This window comes from Aquarana catesbeiana, linkage group LG06 (genome assembly GCF_042186555.1).
Source record: "Aquarana catesbeiana isolate 2022-GZ linkage group LG06, ASM4218655v1, whole genome shotgun sequence".
Taxonomy (NCBI): Eukaryota; Metazoa; Chordata; class Amphibia; order Anura; family Ranidae; genus Aquarana; species Aquarana catesbeiana.
Genome location: NC_133329.1, coordinates 259,623,542 through 259,648,867, shown reverse-complemented (window position 1 = coordinate 259,648,867; position 25,326 = coordinate 259,623,542). Strand labels below are relative to the sequence as shown.

The window sequence follows — 25,326 nt, the reverse complement described above, 5'->3', positions numbered from 1 at the left end:
GGTCACTTTGCCACCACTTCAATTGTCAGCACACCATACACATAATCATATGTACAATCAAATCTACTGAACATCAAGACACCCAAATTCAAGCACTAGTTGAGCTGGATGGCTAAATAAAAATGATTTGGTTATCCTTGCATCTATTTTCACTAAGGACCCTAGTGCTGCATGTCAGAAGTGCAAGCCACTGTGCTGCCTTTCATTAAATGAAAAAAAATAGATTTTCAATATTTTTATTATTGGCTTACTTTCCAATTAGTGCTTTACTGGTGGCTTTTGCACACACTGTGCTGGCTCCAACTCCCCCATAGAATATACGAATGTCTTTGATAATGTCTGTGCCTTCTCCAAATTGAACTTTCATTCCAGCTGTGACAATGGGCAGTGCATTCTGCCTACGCTGGGCTTGTCTCAGTGCCGATAAATGATCTCCCTGTGAACATGAACAAGAATCAGAATAAAATAATTTATACCATGTATTTCATTCATCATCATTGGCAATGGATAGGTATAATGGCTAATCTGAGCTACTTCTGTTTCACACCAATGAATGTAAAGATTAAAGGACCATAAGAGCATTAACTTCACACAAACAATCGTTTTGCTATGACTCATATACCCAACTGAATTTAGCTTATTATAGTTTGCTGAAAAACATTGCTTTCTCATGAGCTGCATGCTACCTGGGGTATTAAAACCTACTAAATCTATAGTAGTCTGCTTCATTTATGCAAGTGTATTTAAACATTGTTTATACTTACTTGAAATCACTAAGACTTATATTTAAATATGGGTAATTAGCTTGTAAGGGCTAGGCGGGGGGTTGTTTTGTCAGAGCCTCAATGTTGGGCGCCAAGCAAGGGTCACATGAGAGGCCTCCCCTAGGGTGGGTTCTTCTAAGCTACGCTAGTCACTACTGTATACTACACATGGGGTACCTTTACTGTGTGCCATCTTCATTAATGCCCTGGGACAAGGCTGAGGCTGCCGTGGGGCAATACTCAACCTTTAGGCGGACCTCTACTGTTAGAGATGAACGTACACCATGTACATGCGCACTGCAACTGTTTTCCAGTTAACTCTTGGTTTCCCGTGTCAGTGTACACCTTCTTTGTAATATGCATTTAGGGGGGACATGCTGCGCTCTGACCACATCCACCTGTCCAGTGTTTTCCACTACTACTCCCCAGTAGTGGAGTGGGCCTAGCCTTGCACTCTGCGTGGACTCCACAAGTGCACTTAACTTAACCATTGAACTTCTGTACCTCTGTACAAGTTGGAAAACTCTGCGGCTCAGATCTGCTCCTGTTTCTCTGAGGAACAGATCACTGGTGGAAGGAGTGCCAACAGGCTGCTTGTTAAACTTTCGTTACCATGGGTAACTACTTATGTCTTCACATTACTCCACTCCACACCAAAATCTTCATACCTCAAAGTGTTAAGAGCCACTTAAAGTGTGTACTGGTTACTTGCGATACACCACTTTTGGTAACTTCAGACCAGGCAAGGACAACGTTTCTATACTTTACTTTCGAAAAGTAAAAAATGTCCAACATACAAGTGCAAGGTTTTTCCTACATTCCTACTCCTAACTAAAGGCATGTGCTGCCCCAGCATACCCGAAAAAGGTGAAGTCCAAGCAATTACAGCCCTTCAGAGGCACTTTCATGCACATGTAAGTATTTCAGAGGCATACTCCAGTGCTGGCGTCTTTAGGGTGAAATCCAGGTTCAGATGACTTTACATCCCGATGGTGATAGATGACCTCCTTCTCCTCCTTGCAGGTATCATTCTCTGTCTCTCTCCCTTACAGGCCCTATCTCTCTCACTTTTGGGCTCTCCACAGGTGAACTCCCCAAACTCTCTATACTTGGACGAAACTCTATCTCGAGGGTTGAACTCTCATACCAGACCACTGTCTCATATTTATATACCACAGGGTTAGTGGGCTGGACCCTGAGCAGAACCCACCAAAAGATCAAAGAACTGGGAAAGGCATTAACTCCTATACACCTGGCCCAGGACAGCACCTATCTGGCTATTTCAACCTGCTTACCAGCTGAAAAAGATTGGGGGTTTCCTTTTTTGATTAAAAAAGTCAAACTCCAGGAAAAAATTAATTAAAATGTTGCATTGTGCATTAATTACCTTACTCCCCGTCTTTATTCCAAACACCCCTTCCTAAACCATTCTGCATTGTAATGGATCAAAGTTACTGTTTCCTCTATGAGCAAAATGAATAACCTGCCCTGGCATCAAGCTTTTTCCCTGCTCATTATCTTTTTGTGAATGGTCCCCTCATCACTAGGGATGAGCCGAACACCCCCTGGTTCGGTTCACACCAGAACCTGCGAACGGACCAAAAGTTTGCGCGAACTTTAGAACCCTATTAAAGTCTATGGGACTCGAAAGTTCAAAATCAAAAGTGCTAATTTTAAAGGCTAATATGCAAGTTATTGTCCTAAAAAGGGTTTGGGGACCCGGGTCCTGCCCCAGGGGACATGTATCAATGCAAAAAAAAAGTTTTAAAAACGTCCATTTTTTTGGGAGCAGTGATTTTAATGATGCCTAAAGTGAAAAAAAAAGTGAAATATTCCTTTAAATATCGTACCTGGGCGGATGTCTATAGTATGCCTGTAAAGTGGCGCGTTTCCTGTGCTTAGAACAGTCCCTGCACAAAATGACATTTTTAAAGGAATAAAAGTCATTTAAAACTGCTTGCGGCTTTAAAGTAATGTCGGGTCCCGGCAATATGGATGAAAATCAGTGAGACAAAACGGCATGAGTACCCCACACCCCCCAGTCCATTACCAGGCCCTTTGGGTCTTGTATGGATATTAAGGGGAACCCCGCACCCAAATTAAAAAAAGGAAAGGCGTGGGGCCCCCAGGCTCTATATACTATGAACAGCAGTATACAGGCGGTGCAAACAAGACAGGGACTGTAGGTTTGTTGTTAAGTAGAATCTGTAATTTTGAACTGGTACATTTTTAAAGTGTAGCTCCAGCCAAAAAAATCTATTTTTAAGCTTTTTGGAAAACATAGGGAAGGTTTATCACCCCTGTAACATTTGTTTTGCTGTCTGTGCACCTCTTCAGAAGATTTCACATCACTTTCTGTCCCAATTTCAAATGTTTTTTGAAAATTTGGGGTTTTTAGTAAAACAAGGATTGGTGATAAAGCATTACTGAAGAGGAGACACGTTTTTCCCATAGTAACTCTTACAGGAAAGAATTTCCCTTGCTAGGGGGAGATTTCATCTCACTTACTGTTGACTCTTTCCGTTTGCAAGTAGGAGTCGTTTGTAAGTTGGATGTTTGAAAGTAGGGGCCTGCCCTATATACTCTGCAGAAATTGGGGCCTTAGGTGTTGGTGTTGCCACAACACTGTAAGCCCTCACAGTTACTCCTGGTGGGCGCAGGAACAGGCCCTGATGTGAAATTTTAGATCAAGAATTGTAATTACATGCACCTGTTGAACAGGGGCAGACAAATTGGGCCTTTGGTGGTGGTGTTGCCACAACACTGTAAGCCCTCATAGTTACTCTTGGTGGGCGCAGAAATGGGCCCTGCTGTGAAATATTAGATCAAGAATTGTAATTACATGTCCCTGTTGAACAGGGGCAGAATAATTGGGCCTTAGGCACTGGTGCCACAACACTGCAACCCCTCACAGATGCTATAGTTGGAGCGCAGGAATGAGCCCTGCTGCAAAGTATTGCATCAAAAATTGTAATTATACACCGCTGTTGAACAGGGGCTGACAATTTGGGCCTTGGGCACTGGTGCTGGTGCCACAACACTGCAACCCCTCACAGATACTCTAGTTGGAGCGCAGGAATGAGCCCTGCTGCAAAGTATTGCATCAAAAATTGTAATTACACACCCCTGTTAAACAGGGGCTGAAAAATTGGGCCTTGGGCACTGGTGCTGGTGCCACAACACTGCAACCCCTCACAGATACTCTAGTTGGAGCGCAGGAATGAGCCCTGCTGCAAAGTATTGCATCAAAAATTGTAATTATACGTCCCTGTTAAACAGGGGCTGAAAAATTGGGCCTTGGCCACTGGTGGCGGTCCCCAGAACCAAAATGTTCTTACAAGCTATCAGCATGAAAATTGAGTAGGAAGAGGATTGTCACTCAGCATAACAGGATAGTCACTCAGCATCAGCATAGGCAGTCTTGAAGGGATCTCACATAAAAAAAAATCAATCGGTTACATCAGCATCAGGTGCTTGGTAGCTGGTGATCCAAGACTGATTCATTTTTATGAAGATCAGCCGATCGACCGATTCAGTGGACAGGCGCACCCTGTGATCAGTTACAAAGCCTCTAGCAGCACTGAATGTGCATTCCGAAAGAACGCTGGATGCAGGACCGGCCAGTAGCTCAATTGCATACTGTGCAAGCTCTGGCCAGTGATCTATCCTCAAGACCCAGTAACCCAGAGGATTTTCGGTGGGAAAGGTGTCCAAGTCTGATCTTGCCCCTAGGTAATCCTGCACCATGTGAATCAGACGCTGGCGATGGTTGTTGGAACCGATCAGACCTTGAGGCTGCGGACTAAAAAATTGTCTGAACGCATCGGTCAGACGGCCACCTTCTCCACCGCTCCTTCTGTGACTGACCGAAGCCTCAGCAACACGTTGTCCAGGAGGACCAGGAAATTGTTACCTCCCAGGCTCTGGAAACGCGTTACACAAACCTTTCTGCAAGGCCTCCCTAAGATGTTTCATCCTCTTCTCCCTCTGCGACGGCAAGATAAGGTCCGCAACCTTACCCTTGTAACGTGGATCAAGGAGGGTTGCCAGCCAGTAATCATCCCTCCCCTTGATACCACGAATACGAGGATCCTTCCGCAGGCTTTGCAGGATCAGGGAGGCCATGCAGCGTAGGTTTGCTGATGCATTCGGTCCAGAGTCCTCTGGGTCACTAAGGACGACATGATCCGCAGCCACCTCCTCCCAGCCACGTACAAGTCAATGGGTTTCTTCAGACTGTAAATGATCCCTTAAAGACGGCTGCTAATGCTGAGTGCCAGGCTCCACCTCCATGCTTACACAATCCTCCTCTTCCTGTGTGATCGGCGGGCACGCAGGAACACTGTCTGGATAAAGGGGGTCTTAAGAGGTAAGGAAGTCCTCCTTTTCCTCCCTCTGTTCTGCCTCAAGTGCCCTGTCCATTATTCCACACAGCGTGTGCTCCAACAGGTGGACAAGAGGGACAGTGTCACTGATGCATGCACTGTCACTGCTCACCATCCTCGTGGCCTCCTCAAATGATGGCAGGACAGTGCATGCATCCCTAATCATAGCTCACTGGCATGGGGAAAAACAACAAGGTCCCCTGACCCTGTCCTGGTGCCATAGTCACATAGGTACTCATTGATGGCCCTCTGCTGCGTGTGCAGGCGCTGCCACATGTCCAACATTGAGTTCCACCTGGTGGGCATGTCACAGATTAGGTGGTTCTTGGGCAGGTTAAATTCCTTTTGGAGGTCAGCCAGCCGAACACTGGCATTATATGACCTGCGGAAATGCACACAAACTTTCCTGGCCTGTCTCGGGACATCCTGTAAGCCCAGGTACCTGCCCAAGAACCGCTGCACCGCAAAGTTAAGGACATGAGCCAAACAGGGCACATGGGTCAGTTGTCCCTGTCGGAGGGCGGAGAGGAGGTTGGTGCCATTGTCGCAAACCGCCATACCTGCCTTAAACTGGCGTGGCGTCAACCACCTCTGAACCTGCCCCTGCAGAGCTGACAGAATCTCAGTGTGGCTCCTGTCCCCCAAGCACACCAGCTCAAGCACCGCATGGCATCTTTTTGCCTACGTGCTTGCGTAGCCCCTTGAATGCCTACGCAGCACCGCTGGTTTTGAGGACAAATCAGCACAGGAAGAGGCCATGGAGGAAGAAGAAGAGGAGGGGGTGGAGGGGAGAGGTGTGGCAGAATCGCCACTAGTAGAATTTTGGAGGCGTGGTGGCGGAACAACCTCCAACACTACTGCACCCTGTCCTGCATCCTTCCCAGCTGCCTGAAGAGTCACCCAGTGCGAGGTGAAAGATAGGTAACGTCCCTGTCCATGCCTGCTGGACCAAGAGTCAGCGGTAATATGCACCTTACCGCTGACGGCCCTGTCCAGCGAGGCCAAGACATTGCCTTCCACATGCCGTTAGAGAGCCAGAATCGCCTTCCGTGAGAAAAAGTGGCATTTGGGAACCTGCCACTGAGGAACCGCACATTCCACAAACTCACGGAAGGGGGCAGAGTCTACCAACTGAAAAAGCAGCAGTTGAAGTGCTAGCATTCATCCGCTGGGCATGTGGATGGCTGGGAGTGAACTTCTTTCGGCGGTGCAGCAGCTGGGGCAGGGAAAGTTGCCTGGCACAATCTGACGTCGGTGTATCGATAGCAGATTAAATTATAACATTTGAAGCACTTCACAATGTGAAAAAAAGATGAATAAATATAAATGCTCAAATAAATCCAGCAGTGAGTAAGAATTCCTAAAGGAAAGTCCAGCAATAAAAATGTGTAAAATTATAATGAATTAGTGACACCAAATGTATAAAAATCCACATAAAGAATAAATAGGAATGTATTCAAAAAGGTTCAATATGTAAAATGTATAATCCGGTTGACATAGAGCTTTGATCAGGTTCCACTAGCAAAGCTGTTTAGAAAAAACACACACTTGCTTAATTAAGGTGCTCATTGATACTTATGGCAACAATGTTTCTTTTGCTTCTGTTCACATCAGATGTGACAATCACAACCAGATCTCATTGACAGAGCAGATAAGAGAAAAAAACGATCATTGTGCAATAGTTTTGATACCAAGGTACACAGGCAAACTTCAATCAACTCACGTGCGCCTTATAATGATAAGGCATATGCAGGTTTCACTATAGCAGTCAGCCGCCTCAGACAGGAGCAGAATCGCTGCAGTACACTGTGTGATACTGCCAGTCTGCACAGAGCGTCCTTGGCTCCTCCCACGCATTGCGTCACGGTCACGTGACTTTTTCAAGGATCCTTGGGGGAACATGACTGCCAGATTGATGTCCTTCTTGGGCACCCCCTCTCTCTGGGCTCAAGTTACTGCCTTCCTCTAGCTGGGTACCATCATCGGAGCCTTCAAAACGCTGGGCATCCTCCTGGAGCATGTACCCAACACTGTGGTCAAACAGTTCGGGGGAATCCTCAGGAGGACATGGTGGGGCTAGGGAAGGAGTGACTGATGCCATTGAGCCGAGGAAAGAGGCCGCGTTGGCAGCTGCTTTGCCAGACCAAGTACCCTGAGCCTGGGTGAGAGAGGATGAGGACGGCTTGGTCATCCACTCTACCAAGTCTTCCGCATGTTGCTGCTCAACATGGCCAGCTGCTGAAAAAAGAAGACAAGCGTGTCCCACAGCCACGTGCTGATGAGGATGCACCGTCTCCACGACTAGCACTGTTGCCTCTAGACACACAGCCTGCTTGCCCTCTTTTATTGGCTTGTGACTGTCTGCCTTTCCTTGTTGACCTTCAAGACATACTAATGGCTTGCAGTGAGATGTAGCTGCACAAAGCTTGGATGTATATATATATATACTGATACTGCAGTAGTATTATTAGTATGAGAACACCAGCAATTGTCTTCAGGTAGCTTTAGGTGCACACTGTGCAGAGGACACAGTACACTAACTGTAAATACTGTAGCTGCCTGCCTAAGGTATTAATAGGATCAGAACAACAGCAATTGTCTTCAGGTAGCTTTAGGTGCACACTGTGCAGAGGATGCAGTACACTAACTGTAAATACTGCAGCTGCCTGCCTGTGGTACTAATAGGATCAGAAGAACACCACCAATTTTCTTCAGGTAGCTTTAGGTGCACACTGTTCAGAGGAAGCACTACACTAACTGTAAATACTGCAGCTGCCTGCAGTACTAATAGAATCAGAAGAACACCACCAATTTTCTTCAGTTAGCTTTAGGTGCACACTGTGCAGAGGACGCACTACACTAACTGTAAATACTGCAGCTGCCTGTGGTACTAATAGGATCAGAAGAACACCACCAATTTTCTTCAGGTAGCTTTAGGAGCACACTGTGCAGAGGACGCACTGCACTGACTGTAAATACTGCAGCTGCCTGCGGTACTAATAGGATCAGAAGAACACCGCCTTTTTTCTTTAGGTAGCTTTAAGTGCACACTGTGCAGAGGACGCACTACACGAACTGTAAATACTGCAGCTAATAGGATCAGAAGAACACCAGCAATTTTTTTCAGGTAGCTGTAAATATTGTAAAAACACCTGCCTGCCTGTCAGTAGGAAGAGAATAACAGGAACGGATCTAGCTAAACTGAATACAGTGTGTGTGTGTGTGTGTGTATGTATATATATATATATATACATACATACACACACACACACACACAACACCTAGGATGCATGGATGTATATATATATATATATATATATATATATATATATATATATATATATACACACACACACAATACACTGTAAGTTCAGGTTCAGCTAACTGACTCGCCTGCCTACTCTATCCAACTTAAATCAAATTACACTGTCTCTCTGTGTAGCAACACACTACACAAGGCCGCCATGCAGGCGGCCTTATATAGTGTGGGGTGTGTACTAAACCCCCTGAGCCATAATTGGCCAAAGCCACCCTGGCTTTGGCCAATTACAGCTCTCTGTACAGACGGTGCTGTGATTGGCCAAGCATGCGTGTCATAGTGCATGCTTGGCCAATCATCAGCCAGCAATGCACTGCGATGTCGCAGTGAATTATGGGCCGTGACGCGCCACTCGGATTTGGCACAAACGGCCCATAACGTTCGAAATTCGGCGAATGATCGAACATGGGTTCGACTCGAACTCATAGCTCATCCCTACTCATCACCCCAGTGAGTTCTCCTGCCTCTGGAGCCTATGAGAAAGCACCTGGCCACTTAAAATGTTACCTCCAGGAAACAGAAGTGTCCACATCAAGCAGGCAGTAATATGGACATCAGTTGACAGCCCCCAGAAAGAAACCTAAAGAAGAGAGGGGGGTCATCATGTGACCGTTGTTTCAGTTAAGGTGGAACTAAATCTAACTTGCCAAAAACTTCAAGCAGTAAGCTCTTTATTGTAGAAGAAACATGTTATGTCTCTTCTTTAATAACACACAATTACTTGCCCACTTGTAGTAATTTATTGAATGTACACTGAGCTGCGCATATGCAGCTCAGCAAACATTCCCTGCACACTCTGGCTGACCTCATACCGCACTGGCCAATCAAGAGTCTGAAATTCTGGGATCCAGGAGTAGCCCAGAGAGAGGATAAGAGTGGGTGACAAAGGATGTAACTGCCACACTTTTGGAAGGTGGAGGTGAGTATTTTTGGGGAGGTTAGTTCCAATTTATGTAAAATGGGCATTTTGATAGCTTTTTTATTCATACCAGCTGTTAGATGAGCATGAGGGGGATAGTAAGAGGTGGGTTGCTTATATCCCGGAGTTGAGCTTTAACTGATTAAACCTGGTATTTAAATGTTTGCCAAGATTGTCTGAAGAATAATTACTTTTAAGCATATATTAAAAAATGGCACTTTTTTGTCCTGTTTATTTTGGAATATCAGCTTGGGTCATGTGACTAAAATATGACACTTTTTGCGATAGAAGCCAAAATATTAAGATAAATTATGCGCTAGAAATCAATATTTTAGGATACAGTGCATGTCAGTTTCTGACTAACAGGGTGGCTTTTAATTGGTTCCCCAAAAAACAGGCCGCATGTGTACCTTTTTAGTGTTCTTCCAGAAGGTAGCCTATTCACCTAGCAACAAGTTCTCACTACAGAGAGAGTGATGGAACTCTGAGCATAAGTCAGTTGACATATACAGTTTGAAGGTCTGGAGACAGCTGAGACTTATAAATTAGGTCTTGCTACCAGGTAAGATGTGAACCTAGGAATGGATCTTTTCTCACTCAAAACTCTACAGAGCCTCCAGGATCTGGAAACAGAACTTAACAAGATCTAAGAAAACAAAACGTTTGCTAGTGGGATTCTAGGTGCATTCTCCAGGCGCAACTGTACAGACGGTGTGAAGTGTTCTGGTTGTGGGGTAGCCAGGTGTGCAACCCAAAGAGCCTGCCTGTTGCAGGACACCTCCCTTGGGCTTTGGTTGCAGGATCAGTGAATGGGCACTTGCCCATCTTACAGAGACACTGCATGCAGACAACTTTGCCTATTTTTGCCTACACAAATAGAACACTGTGCTGCACTCATCCTCTGCCAGGCAGTAAGAGTGTTCTTTCTGCTTCAGGAGTTCCGCAGTACACTTTGCATCACTCCTGCCAAACAAGACACCTACATGCACTAAACTAAAGTAGCTAGCTGAAGATTCAAGACCTTCTTTCCAGGGACTACAACCCATTTCCCCTCAAAGGATTAAAGTCACTGGTAACATACGGGCCCATACATACACCCCAGGGCTCAGGGCTAGGTACAGTGTTTGCGGTTCTTTGGGACTGTGGTGTCAGGGGACAGAAGGGAAAGGTCTGATATAAGAAAGGGTCATTCCTCTGCCCTTCTCTTGCCTGGATTCATAGAACCCAACTTAAAGTGGTTGTAAACCCCACTGAGACATTTTTACATATATCGGCCGTTTCTTCCCCAGCGTGTGCTCAAGTGATGTCACCTGGCTCCGGCTCTGGCCCGTCACAGAGCCGGAGTCCGGGGCCCCAGAAGGAAGAGAGGCGAAGATAGATGCTTCCACCAGCAGGGACATTGCGGCATTGCAGACATTGCGGGCTTTCGTTTGCTTACTAGCCAATTATGCTTTTACTTTGCAGGGGAATAAAGAGGAAGTAAAACCCATCAGGGTTTACTTCCTCTTTAAGTAGGGCTGGCGATTATCCTGTTGAAGTGTTATTGTTCATACTGCAATTTGTCATTTGTGTGTAGTTACCTCTGCTTCTGGGGTTATTCACCTTGAGAATTCTCCTAGAAGCAGCCAGATAACATTGTTGAGTTCTATCGCTCTTAACCGTCAGTCATTATTACACAGTTGATTTACTTGAGTTGTATTTGTCTTTTATTCAGTTATATTATTATTATACAGGATTTATATAGCGCCAACAGTTTATGCAGCGCTTTACAATAAAAAAGGGGAAACTACAGTTATAATGCAATAAAATACAAGAGGATTAAGAGGGCCCTGTTCAGAAGAGCTTACAATCTAATAGGGTGGGGCTGGTATTACAAAAGGTTGTAACTGTGGGGAATGAGCTGATGGAAGTGGTCAAAGATTAGTTGGAGACGTGATAGGCTTTCCTGAAGAGATTCGTTTTTAGGGAAGATTGCAAAAGTAGGGGATAGCCGGACAGGTGGAGGTAGCGAGTTCCAGAGGATGGGAGAGGCTCTGGAGAAATCCTGGAGACGAGCATGGTAGGAGGAGACGAGAGAGCTTGAGAGTAGGAGGTCTTGAGAAGAGCGGAGAGGACGATTTGGGTGATATTTGGAGATAAGATTGGTGATGTAGCTTGGGGCAGAGTTGTGAATGGCTTTGTAGGTTGTGGTTAGTATTTTGAATTTAATTCACTGGGTGATTGGGAGCCAGTGTAGGGATTGGAGGAGAGGGTTGGCAGACACTGAGCGGTTGGTAAGGTGGATAAGTCTGGCAGCAGCATTCATGATAGACTGAAGAGGGGATAGCCTATGGAGAGGCAGGCCAATGAGAAGGGAGTTGGAATAGTCAAGGCGAGAGATAAGAAGGGAGTGAATGAGGAGCTTTGTGGTTTCATTTGTTAAAAAGGGACGAATTTTAGAGATGTTACAGAGGTGAATTCAACAAACTTTTGACAACGATTGGACTTGGGGCTGAAATGATAAGTCAGAGTCTAGGATTACACCTAGTACCTTGGTGTGAGGGGAGGGACTGATAGTTGCATTGTTGATTTTGATGGAAAAGTCATGGAGGGGGGCACGCGCAGGGGGTAATATTAATAGCTCAGTTTAATGCCGCGTACACACGAGCGGACTTGCCAACGAGCTAAACTCCATCGGCATTTCCGACAGAAAGATTTAGAACATGTTCTATATCTGAGTCGTCATAAATGCCAATAGAAAAAGTCCAATGGGGCATACACACGGTCGGAATGTCCGACCAAAAGCTCCCATCTGACTTTTTCTGTCGGGAAGTCCGTGTGTACATGGCATTAGAGAGATTTTGTTTAAGGAAGTGGTGCGACATCTACTATACTGCTACTCTTTGTTCCATTCCTAAGCAATTTCACAGTTAAGATATTTTCTGTGTTTACTACAATTTGTGTAATTTTACTGTGGTGTTCACACTAACATTATTGCCAGCTGTGCCAGAGGGGCTGAGACTGTTCTTGGGGTTAAGAGGCAGAGTACAGAACCAAATATACTTAAGCAGCTCCTTCGGGGTAGCACTATATTTGTTTAATCCAAAACTGACACAAATCCTGGATCTCCTCGCCATGTGTATGTGAGAATTCTAGCTGACACATATACACTATTCACTGCCCTGTGTCAGGGCCGGGACCTGAACCTGGTGTTCTGTCAGATTAGCAAACTCGTCTAAACGAGCAGGGCCCTCTGATACCTCCAATATTGATTTGTATTTTAAGTGTACTGTCTGCCCTTATGTTGTAAAGTGCTGCGCAAACTGTTGGCGCTATATAAATCCTGTATAATAATAATAATCAGCGAACGTGACAATCTGTCAACTGACTGACCAAAAATACTCACTGTGCATGCGTTCCACTGGTAGCAGGTTTGCTAATCTGACAGAACACCTGCAGTCAGAAGGCGGCATCTGACATTTTGTTACACCCAGCCAAGTCTTGAATTTCACACTCATTATAGCAGTAAAGTGAGCATACAGGTTTGCTAATCTGACAGAACACTGCGACTGAGGGAGGGTGTACAAAAATGTCCGTTGGCGCCTTATGACTATAAGTTTGGCGTGGAGCAGTGCGGGGTGTACCAAGATGGCCGTCGCCACCTTCTGACTGCAGGCTTTCAAAATTTAACATCAAAACAGTCTCACAGGTTTCAAAATACTGTTTATAAGCCTATATGCTCGCTTTATTGCTATAATGAATGTGAAATTCAAAACTTTGCTGGGTGTAACAAGATGTCTGCTGCCGCCTTCTGTCTGCAGGTGTTCTGTCAGATTAGCAAACCTACTAGCGGTGGAATTCATGCTTAGTGAGTATTTTTGGTCAGTCAGCTGACGGAACGTCACTTCTGTTCGCTGATCTGAAGGGTTCGCTAATCTGACAGGACACCGGGACCTCTGCTGTGTCTAGCAGCAACTGCTCTCACTAAGCCGCCTGAGATGCTGGACACAGCCACTTGAGATGCTGGACAGCTCTCTGGACAATTCCTTGAATGATCCTACCTAATGGCCCGTACACACGATCTGAAAATCAGATGAAAAATACTGCTTTCAAAGCAATCGTACAATAATCTGATCGTTAGTACACAGCTTTCGAGAGCCGATCATGACAGTTCATCCAATATTATCCGATCAGATAAACTTAAAAAAGTTACTCATACGATGCCAGAACGTATGATTTTCGTTTGATCAGTACAGTTGTCCTCTGAAAATACAATAGAAATACACTACAACACATGACATTACTTCCGATTTTTTATTCTGTCATACGAGAATTTTTGGAACTTTAGTAAACTCTCCGTTTTCGATATGAGACTAGCATGCAAAAAAAAATGGACGTTCTGTCGCTGTTTTTCAGATCGTGTGTACGGGGCAATAAACCTTGCTTCATTTGAACTTTTAACCCTTTACTCCTCCCATGAACTTCCTGATTTAAGCCATGTCTCTTTAAGCCATGTCTCCATTTCATTCTTGTCACTCTTGCTGCCACCCGTATCTTCGCTACCACTCGTTACGGAACTTTGGCTTGTTCCTCAGCTATGCTTCTGCTATCTCTAATGTAATTATTTCATTTTAAACATTTATACTGCATTAGGCTTATTCAAAGTGCAGGATCTAAGTAAGCAACGTTGGTTTATTTTTTAACCAGTCTAAATACAGAAAACCATTATTTGATTATCTGCACTTTCTCATCATAATTTATTTTTGAACTACTTTATAAAATACACCGAACATCTGCAATCATCTGTAAGAATACTAAAGAGTTTAATTATCATACCTTCTTTGAGTATGGTATATGTACAGATATCAAGACTTCTTCAGCTTTAAGAAAGGAGCGTCCAGATGCTGAAAAGAAGGAATCATCCAAAGGAACTTGTCTGGTACCATCTGAAGGAAAAGAAGTCAATTAAAGTGTTCACCTCCAAAAATATGGGACGTCACTTCCTATTATTATTATTAGATTGTAAGCTAAATGAGAAGGCCCTCCTATTCCTTCTGTATTGAACTATTATCTGATTGACTTTAAAGTGGAGTTCCACACATTTTATACATGTCCAATATCTATATATATATAATTAGTAAATACTTTTTTGCTCTTTTGCTCTTGGGAGGTGCATGCTGGGTAGCCAGCTGCACCGAATCCCGGAAAGAAATACAAGAGGGCTTTAGATGACCACAGCTGAGATAGACTCTGCCTGCTTCCGAGATCAGGTTAGGTTTCAAAGATTTAAAGATTACCTAAAAGGACTACATTAATGTCATTATCTAAATGTTAGATTTGAATTGGAGACAATTATGGTGGAGTATTTAAAAAAATATCTCATGCACATCACTGGATGAGAGCGGCCTTAAGTATAAGGGAGTCTGAGGGGGGAGCTGCACACTGAAGATTTTTTACCTTCATGCATAGAATGCATAAAAGTAAAAAACCTTCAGCCTTTAGAATCACTTTAAATTCAACATTTCTTTTTTCTTCTAGTTGTATTTGCTCATTTATCCAAATCCTTCACCTTCAAGTGATGATGTATTTTACTGCTTCTCCATCATCCTTTAGTGTAATCCACAGAAATGCTAACCTTTAGCCCCTGCCCTGGAGGTCTTCACTGTATGATACTTTGACTGGCATAAAATGGAGTACCACAAGTGGATGCCTGACAGTATTGTTGGACTGGGGAGCCATATGTAATCAGGGCAACAGTACTTATTTTTTATTGGCTAAAATAGTGCATGCACTGATTTACTGGGGCATTGCATAAGATAAGGGATCGGGCCATGATATACAATTCAAATACAGATAAAATGGAAAATTGTATTGGAAACTGCATCATTTTACTGTTCCCCCTCCCCCAGCTGGCATCTTTTAATACAGTCACATGAGAGGCATATAAATCTCGATGGCAGACCCAACTACAAAACAATGGCTTTTCACATATCATTGTTTATTCACCAAAATGTGTCCATTCCCTGCCTGATTCCTAATATTCTAATGCCTTTAGGCCTTGTGTACCCTAGGACCCACATTTAGTTATGACTGTCCTACACACTGTTAAGGCTACTAATAGGGTAACTAGAAAAAATATGTTAAATTTAATAATGAGTTAAAAATTCAATGAACTCCCCAATGGGTGGTAGTAGTTGAGACACAAAAACAAGACATGTAACCGAAGGTCACTATGTCAAATAGTCACCGGATGTGGCAACACACAGCACAAGACAAAAAAACACAACAAAAAAACATGTCCCTCGGTATAAGTGCTAAACAGTGCATACTGTATGTCTCCTCCAGCGTTCCGCAATCTTCACACTGTGTTGCAGCTATCTGACCTCCCTAGCTTGCCATAGGCTCATTTCAGGGACATGGTGGGAAGGAAAGGTGTCACGTGACGCTGATGACGTCAACACGTTTTGCAACGTGAATCACGTAGCTTCCTCAAGACGAAATCATTTTAGGCTGTTCATCAGTCTATCCCCTCCCCTTTTTCCATCTGCACCTTGCAGGCTCGAGCCCCCAGGGACCTCTGCACAGATGTTCATGCCATATTTTCTACATTCTTTATAAAATAATCTTTCAAACAACGCATTAGTCGTGGCATGGACATCGGCGCATAGATCTGGTATCTGGACGATCATTTATATGTTTTATTTCTTGTGTTTTTTGTTTTTTGTCTTGTGCTGTGTGTTGCCACCAGGGAGCAGCCGAACACCCCTCTGTTCGGTTCACACCAGAAGTTGCGAACAGGCAAAAAATTTGTTTGAACACGCGAACACCGTTAAAGTCTATGGGACACAAACATGAATAATCAAAAGTGCTAATTTTAAAGGCTTATATGCAAGTTATTGTCATAAAAAGTGTTTTGAGACCTGGGTCCTGCCCCAGGGGACATGGATCAATGCAAAAAATGCAAAAAAAAAGGTTTTAAAAACGGACGTGTTTTCGGAAGCAGTGATTTTAATAATGCTTAAAGTGAAACAATAAAAGTGTAATATTTCTTTAAATTTCATACCTGGGGGTGTCTATAGTATGCCTGTAAAGGGGCGCATGTTTCCCGTGTTTAGAACAGTCTGACAGCAAATGACATTTCAAAGGAAAAAAAGTCATTTAAAAATACTCGCGGCTATTAATGAATTGCCGGTCCGACAATACACATATAAGTTCATTGATAAAAACGGCATGGGAATTCCCCACAGGGGAACCCCGAACCACAATTCTATACCAGGCCCTTCAGGTTTGGTATAGATATTAAGGGGAACCCCGGCCAAAATTTTTTTTATAAATGGCGTGGGGTCCCCCTCAAAATCTATGCCAGACCCTTCAGGTCTAGTATGGATTTTAAGGGGAACCCCGCGCCAAAATTTTTAAAAAATGGCGTGGGGTCCCCCCAAAAATCCATACCAGACCCTTATCCGAGCACACAATCTGGCAGGCCGCAGGAAAAGAGGGGGGACGAGAGAGCGCCCCCCCTCCTGAACCGTACCAGGCCACATGCCCTCAACATTGGGAGGGTGCTTTGGGGTAGCCCCCCAAAACACCGTGTCCCCATGTTGATGGGGACAAGGGCCTCATCCCCACAGCCCTTGCCGGTGGTTGTGGGGGTCTGCAGGCGGGGGGCTTATCGGAATCTGGAAGCCCCCTTTAACAAGGGGACCCCCAGATCCCAGCCCTCCCCCCTGTGTGAAATGGTAAGGTTTGTACCCCTACCATTTCACAAAAAAACTGTCAAAAATGTTAAAAATGACAAGTTTTTGAAATTCCTTTATTTAAATGCTTCTTCTTTCTTCTATCTTTTATCTTCCTTCGGTTTCTTCCTCCATCTTCTTCTTCTTCTGGTTCTTCTGGTTCTTCCTCTGGTGTTCTCATCCGGCATCTTCCTCCTCGGGCCGCCCTGCATCCATGATGGCATGGAGGGAGGCTCCCGCTATGTGACGCTTCTCCTCTTCTGACGGTTCTTAAATAACGGGGGCGGGGCCACCCGGTGACCCCGCCCCCCTCTGATGCACGGCGACTTGACGGGGACTTCCCTGTGGCATTCCCTGTGACGTCAGAGGGGGGCGGGGTCACCCGTTACATAGCCCCACCCCCTTTCGTCTTTAAAACTTTTTTTGCATTGATCCTTGTCCCCTGGGGCAGGACCCAGGTCCCCAAACACTTTTTATGACAATAACTTGCATATAAGCCTTTAAAATTAGCACTTTTGATTTTTCCCATAGACTTTTAAAGGGTGTTCCGCGGCTTTTGAATTTGCCACAAATACCCCAAATTGTTCGCTGTTCGGCGAACGGGCGAACAGCCAATGTTCGAGTCGAACATGAGTTTGACTCGAACTCGAAGCCCATCCCTAGTTGCCACATCGGGTGACTCTTTAACGCAGTGGCCTTCAGATATAGGTCATGTTTTTGTGTCTCAACTACTACCTCCCATTGGGGAGTTCATTGAATTTTTAACTCATTAATAAATTTAACATTTTTTCTACTTGTCCCTACATTGTATGCTGTGTCACTCATTTGGTCCTCTGGTTCCTTACAGTCTTGGTAAGGACAAAACCCATTCTTTTTTTATACATATGCAGTTTTTTGACTAGAGTGACTCTACCTGCACTTGGTAAACAATGTTTGAGGACATTCTAGTGTCTCATCACACATAATTTCATGCCCTTTTTTTCTTTTTTGGTTTGTATGATAGGGTAACTACACTTTGCAAAAATCTGGCTACATTGTCATATGTTCATCCTGAAAATATTTATTTATACAGTAACTAAAATTGATTTTTGGTAACATCTATTTTATTTTGGAATATCAGAATAAAAGACCATATTTTTTTTAGGGTTTTAGCTCCAGTACCTGTTGAGGCTAAATTGAGGATGCAGCCTCCTGCTGCAAGAACCGGGTTCAAATCAGAGGTTGTAGCACGGCTAATGATGTTTCCCCCTAAAGACTGGAAGAGATTGAAATTATTAATGACAAAGCTTGTAATGGCTGGCATTGCATATAATAATGTGGTGGACATCAACCACTCCATTCCATCCCAACCATATCTAATCTGATACTTGGAAAGGAATTGAGCTGTTTTGAGGTGTCATGGTAAGTGATATATTTCTGACAATTGGAAGCTCTGATCATCACAATCTGCTGGAAAATCTTTCTTCAACTTCACAGAAAAGGAAAGTGTTAACTGATCGCACTGCCCAACAGTAGTGGGTACCATTGACAAATACGGTTTCTTCTTGCCTGTTGTCCACATCTGCCCATCTATGGTCGGGTTTAGTATATTTAAACACAATGATTGTAATACTAGCGAGGAAAAGTACATTGGACATACTTACAGCTGTGTTTCTGATCTGGGCACCTCCTAGAGAGGAAAGCTGCTGCAGAAGGGCTCTGAACAACTTGGTTTTGTCTTCAGAAATGGCAGAGACAGCTTTGGCTAAGATTGCTTTTAGTGTTGTCAGGCTGCAAGCTGCTCCCACTGTAATTCCTATGAGAAAGAACTCTGGGTTAGACAATCTTTGTAAAGTCTGATGCCTGCAATGCTTGTGAATTCAACTCAAAGTAGTAGCTTAACACAGACCTATCATTGAAATTCACACTTTACAAAACTCTGCATATCATCACTGCCGCATCACTTCATTATTTTGGGTAAAAAAGTACCTACTTCTTGCCAAAAAACAGAACCCTTTGGTTCCCTAGGTCTTAGCCTGAATAGCACAAGTCACATGGTCTCCATGGCATCCAATCATTGCTGCAGAGACTCTATTGTCTTCATTTAGCAACAAGATAAAACATTTTTAAAAATGCTGCTCCAACATGCAGGGATAATTTAAAACTATACATGTAAATACAGAGTTTTCAATGTTAAATAAGATATATCATTATAATAAGTAGCTATATTCCAGCTTTAAAATTAGAATAAAACATATAGAAAATGTTTTCCATGATTCTAGCTGCTATAGAAGCTGAGATCTACACATTGAGAGTTTATAGTTCCCATTTCCGACAACTCGAAATTAAAGATTTTTTTTTTAACAGGAATTCAGAGGGAGAAGCCACGCCACTCATTATCAAACACAGACACACTTTCCCAGCCATTCTGCTTTTCGGCTTCACGCATGCACTGTCCGACACAGACTGTGGCTCAAAAGCAAGTGATTACATTTATATTATATTTCAGCTACACAAAGGGGCAATGCAAACTATGTTCTGCCATATCCTAAATTAGTAATGCCCACAATATGGGAAACTAAACAGAGAGGAGCATTCAGAAGGAAAAAGTGGATCTAATAAGCAATTTAAAAAAAAATACATTCTTTCAAAAATGTATACTTACAATGTATTTGCAATAACATTTTTATGGCCTACAAAAGTACCTAAAGTAACTACAGTATTGAAGCATGAACTTTTTGAGGGCCTTCATGTTTCTGCATTAGACTTTAAAATGATCTCAGAATCAAACTTCAAACTGTGCGCAGAGCTTCAACCTACCACCAAGTTCAAATTAAGACCTTCCCCCTACTGGTGCTAGCTCTTGCCTCTTGTCATTTTTTTTTCAAAACACCAGACTTAGTAGGTTTAAGCGAAGGGTTTTAAACTCAACTTGATGAAAAGTCAAGACCCTGTGTGCAGTCTAATTCAAGATATCACCATTACACAATGATGGTGACTTCTGCCTGAGGAAGAGGCCCATAGTGGCCTTAAAATGTCCCTGCTTTTTGTTGGTGACATTAAAGTGTATTTCCACTTTTGCAGTCAAATTTGAGAAAACCCCACTATATATTTGTTATGCGTTCCATTCACACAGCATGCCTTGTTTTTTTGGGTTTTTTTTTTTTTTGTACCTTTCAGATATTACTCAGGAGAAGGTGTTATGGCTGACTGCAAGTTTTTTGAACAATGTTAGAGTGAGTCTGTCCTAAGTATGTACTCCAGTGGTGGTGCGTCCATAAAGTGCGCAGGAGTGCCGCCCCCTCTCTCCTGGCACCACTCTATCACCATAGATAGATTCATGCATTGCATTAATCTATCTATGGTCGCCGCCGACACCCCCTATTCAGGTGTTCCCTTTTCGCGCACCGGGCACCTGAATTACAGCAGTGGGGGTGTTTTTTGTAAGCACCCGATTAGGGCCGTAAGCTCTAATAGGCGCCCAAAAAGGTGAACAGCAGGTGCAATGCTGTGCGTTCGCTGTTCACTCAGCTGTGTGTTAGCAAAGCGAAGGAATTCGCTTTGCTAACAATGAACCGCCTCTCAGCCAATCAGGTGCTTGGGTCTGTTACCTGTGTTACCTGTTACCTGTGACCTGATTGGCTGAAATGTCAGGCGCTGTGATTGGACGCCTGATAGAGAGGACAGAAGAAGACATCGAGGAGCGTGCAGGACACCGCCGCTGACCTGCTGCGAGGCAGGTAAGTGCCGGGCAATCCACACTGGCAGAATTTGATGGTGCACAGTAGTGGCAATTGATGGGCACACTGGCAGCAATTGATGGGCACAGTGGCTGCGTTTGATGGGCACAGTGGCTGCGTTTGATGGGCACAGTGGCTGCATTTGATGGGCACAGTGGCTGCGTTTGATGGCACAGTGGCTGCGTTTGATGGCACAGTGGCTGTGTTTGATGGCACAGTAGCTGCAATTGATGGTTTTTTTTTCAGTTTGTTTGCGCTCCCCCAAAAATTTTGAGAACCAGCCTCCACTCATGTACTCATCAACATGCAATGCAAGAAGCTCAGCCTCTACACCTTTAACTAAATGTTTGGACAGACAGTGTACAAATCTAGTCACAATTAATAATGAAAATGTGCATGCACAGTACAGACAGGGTTAATTATGGCAAATACAGCTGCCCAACCCCTCATAAAAAAAGAGAGCTAGAAGAATTTTTCCTTTCTGGAGGGTTCAGAAGAGAACATCTAAAAAAAGGTAAGCTGCAATTTTTAAGTTATGCTATGTGAATTGGGACATGCAACAAACGTAACATAGGTGTTATCCCAATTTGACTGCAAACATGGAAATCAATTTAATGTATGCTGTCTGCTTATCTAAACAAATAGTGCTGGTGATATCTTTGGATTGGATTTACATACTGGAGGTGCCATCCACCATTTCAAAACATCACCTTATATGACTTGGTCTCATTGCTGTATAGACTTCACTTGACTCTTTGAACTTAGAATGGACACGGGTCCATTCTGAGTCTAGAATCCAAAAGACTCCACAGGGTTGCAAGGGTTTTAAGACCACCACAGACCACAGGAGCCACAGGACACCTGTATTTCATTGCTGTCTTAGGCCCTTTTTAAGCCATGTCATGTTCACTAATTATGCCCCTCTTTTACACATATATATATAAAAAACATTAAAGCTGGACTCTGGGCACAAAAACTTTTCTTTAAATATACAGTAATCCTTAATAGTCACAAAGGATATAAATCCACTTTTTGTGCACCAAATGGCTTAGCAAACCAAAGTATTATGCCGCGTACACACGGTCGGACTTTCCGGCATACTTGGTCCGGCGGACCAGAGTGTGCCGGACAATCCGCCCGTGTGTGGGCGCCGGCGGACTTTTCCGATAAGCCCCCGCCCGCAGACCCCGACAACCAACGGCCAGGGTTGTCGGGAAGAGGCCCTTGTCCTCATCAACATGGGGACAAGGTGCTTTGGGGTGGGGGGGGCCCGCAGGGCGGCCCCCCTCCCCCAAAGCACCCACCCCCCCATGTTGAGGGCATGTGGCCTGGTACGGTTCAGGAGGGGGGGGGCGCTCGCTCGTCCCCACCCCTTTCCTGACCGGCCAGGCTGCGTGCTCGGATCGGGGTCTGGTATGGATTTTAGGGGGGACCCCACGCCGTTTTTTCGGCGTAGGGGGTTCCCTTTATAATCCATACCAGACCTAAGGGCCTGGTATGCCCCGCGACGGGGCTCGCAAGGTGTCAATCTCGCCGATAAAAGCGGCAAGATTGACTTCCTTTTCTAGTCCCGTCGCACCTGAGTCACGTTCAAAATGAACGGACTTGTCCGTGTGTGGGCAAGTCCGTTCATTCTGAAAGTCCGCCGGAACTCCGGCGAAAGTCCGTCGGAAAGACGGGCGGACTTAGCCCGCCGGAAAGTCCGGGCGTGTGTGGGCAAGTCCGTCCGTTTTAAAGTCCGGCGCACCTGGCGGACAAAGTCCGTCGGAAAGTGTGCCGGACCAAGTAGGATAGAAAGTCCGACCGTGTGTACGCGGCATTACTCTATAGAATTAACAGAATATTATCACTATAGCCTGTGAAGAGAGCAGAGTTGTGGATGGGGCCCTACAGGTCCACCCACTACAGGCTGCCTGCAGAAAACAACACAAAGTGGCGGATCCAAGACCACTCACCCTACACAAAGGGAGGGGGCAGCAGAGACAAGTTTTTATTACAGGTAAGTTTCTGCACAGAGACAAAGTGTAGAGTTGTTTTATGCAGAATTAAAGCACAGATCTAGAAAAAATGAGCAAAGGACACCACTAATCAAGTAGGAAATTAATATGTCATTTATATCTAGACAATATTTGTTCAGCCCAAAATAAAGCCTTAAAAAGAGCATAGGGTGCATTTAACCTGATTCCTCCTTAGTGACAACATGGAGATCAGCTATTCTTCCAGGGAAGATGATGATCGGATGAAACACTCCTCTAAATTTCATCTCCGGACCTAAGAAAAAAAAAAATAGGAAAAAGAAAACGTTAATAGCCAATACAGTACAGTATCTGAAATAATGTACCTTCATAAAAAAAAAAAATAAAAAAAAAATACAAGAATATTAGAATTCACCAAAGAAAATCAGTGGCAAGATAGATGCATGGCATCACAGCACAAGTGCATTTATTAAGCTCAATAAATCTCCTGTTAAATTATAACATCCTATATATTGAATTTGAGCATATAGGTTATTCTTTTTAATACACACACAACTGATGCTCTAGAACAGTGGTTCTCAACCCTGTCCTCAGGTACCCACAACAGGCCATGTTTACAGGTTTTCCTTTATCTTGCACAGGCACTTTAAAGTGGAGGGTCACCCTGAAAAAAAATTGCACCAAAAGTCCTAAAAAAAAAAAAAAAATTTGAAAAAAAAAATTTTTTAAACGTATCTGAACCCTTGTTGCTAGGCAGTCTTCCTAATCTGCCTATTCCATGGCGTGTCCTGTTCCTTGGTGAGCGGCCTCGTTGCCTTCTGGGAACTGTGTGTTCCCAGAAACCCACGAGGCCATTTACAGAGCGCCGCGTCGCTTGCGCGTGCGCAGTAGGAAACTGGCAGTGAAGCCGCAGGGCTCCACTGCCTGTTTCCCTTAGTTAGGATGGCGGTGCCGGGACCCGAGAGCCGAGGGACAGGTCGGCCTCGGGCGGCTGACATCGCGGGCACCCAGGACATGTAAGTGTACTTATTTAAAGTCAGCAGCTACAGTGTGATTAAAGTGGACACAGAGGGGTTGATTTACTAAAGGCAAATAGACTGTGCACTTTCCAAAGCGCAGTTGCACTCTACAAGACCAGAAGCTCCAGAGCTTAGTAAATGAGCAGAAGCTCCGCTGAATTCCATCATCCAATCACGTGCAAGCAAAAACAGTTTTTTTTTTATTTTTCTTGCACATGATTGGGTGTTCTTTGTAAAGTGAAGCTTTACCTCAGTCTCTTGCCTTTAGTAAATCAACCCCTATGTGTGCCATAGGTGCTGCAGGTTTAGGGTTACAAACAAAAAATCTTGTTGATGTGAATTATGAAGTGTGTTGATGTGCAATGTATGTTATATTGCAACACATGCTAAAATGCATTGCAAAGTATGTAGACATGAGTTTTGATGCATTTCCTTTGTTTTTTTGTAAAGGATGCACAAAGCAACAACTGCACTGAAATGTAAACATGCATATGGGTGCTTACTACTAGAAAACAGATGATAGGCTCTAAGGCGTATTGGAGGTTATTTACGAAAGGCAAATCCACTTTGCACTACAAGTGCACTTGGAAGTGCAGTCGCTGTAGATCTGAAGGGGACATGCAAGGAAAATAAAAAAAACAGCATTTTAGCTTGTACATGATTGGATGATAGAATCAGATGAGCTTCCCCTTGTTTCAGATCTTCCCCTCAGATCTACAGAGACTGCACTTCCAAGTGCACTTGCAGTGCACTTGTAGTGCAAAGTGGATTTGCCTTTCGTAAATAACCCCCAGAGTCTGCATATTGGCTGAGTGCAGAGCTACAGAGCGTAAATTTGAAACAGAACTGCTCTGGCAATTTTCTCCAAGTTTTGCTAGGGGCTCTGTAATTTGGAGATCCTTCAGAGTCTTGGGTGGGACAGGATCTCCAACCCTGTGTCCGGGTCTTGTGGACAGCCAGCCCAGGTGCACACAGCCCATATAACGAGGGGCTGGTGAGAGCAGAAAGGGAGTGGAGGAAGGTGAAGTTGGTGCAGTGGCTGCTAGTAAGTGTCTCTGTGTGAGAATAGAAGCTGTGTGCGTTGAAGGGCTTCAAAGCTGTGTGCGTCCAAGGAGCCAGAAGCTGTGTGCGGCCAAGGAGCCTAAGACTGTGCGCATCCAAGTAGCTCGTTTGAGGGGCCTGTACTTATAGCAGCATTACTGCTGAAGAGTAGCCAGGTGGACTAGCATTTTCATTTGGATTTTGTGGATTTCATTGAAGCTTGGACCCCTGCGTGGAATTCATGGATGGACTTTTTTTGTTTTGTTTTTTTTGTTTGTTTTTTTTCCTTTTAATAAACGTGGGCTACCAGGCCTTTAACTATAAATGCCTCTCTGATGTGGACTCACTGTACCAAAACGCATCTATCCACTTGAGCTGAACAATCCCCAATGTCCCAACATGTTTTGAATAGGTAATTACTGAAAGTGATGTGCAAACTTAAGAGTTAAAAAGGGGTTGGGACTGTCAT

General features: G+C 44.2%; 1 protein-coding gene across 1 annotated transcript in view; it reads right to left on the bottom strand.

The window, feature by feature from the left end:
* LOC141146726 (aldehyde oxidase-like) overlaps positions 1–25,326 on the bottom strand; it is a 230,454-nt gene that overhangs the window by 107,731 nt on the left and 97,397 nt on the right. Inside the window, exons 10-14 of the mRNA XM_073633234.1 lie at positions 23,000–23,092; positions 18,746–18,897; positions 18,264–18,357; positions 14,203–14,312; positions 252–436 (exon numbers count right to left, since the gene is read on the bottom strand). Of these exons, the coding sequence (XP_073489335.1) occupies positions 252–436; positions 14,203–14,312; positions 18,264–18,357; positions 18,746–18,897; positions 23,000–23,092 (634 nt within the window). The remainder of the gene's footprint in view (positions 1–251; positions 437–14,202; positions 14,313–18,263; positions 18,358–18,745; positions 18,898–22,999; positions 23,093–25,326) is intronic.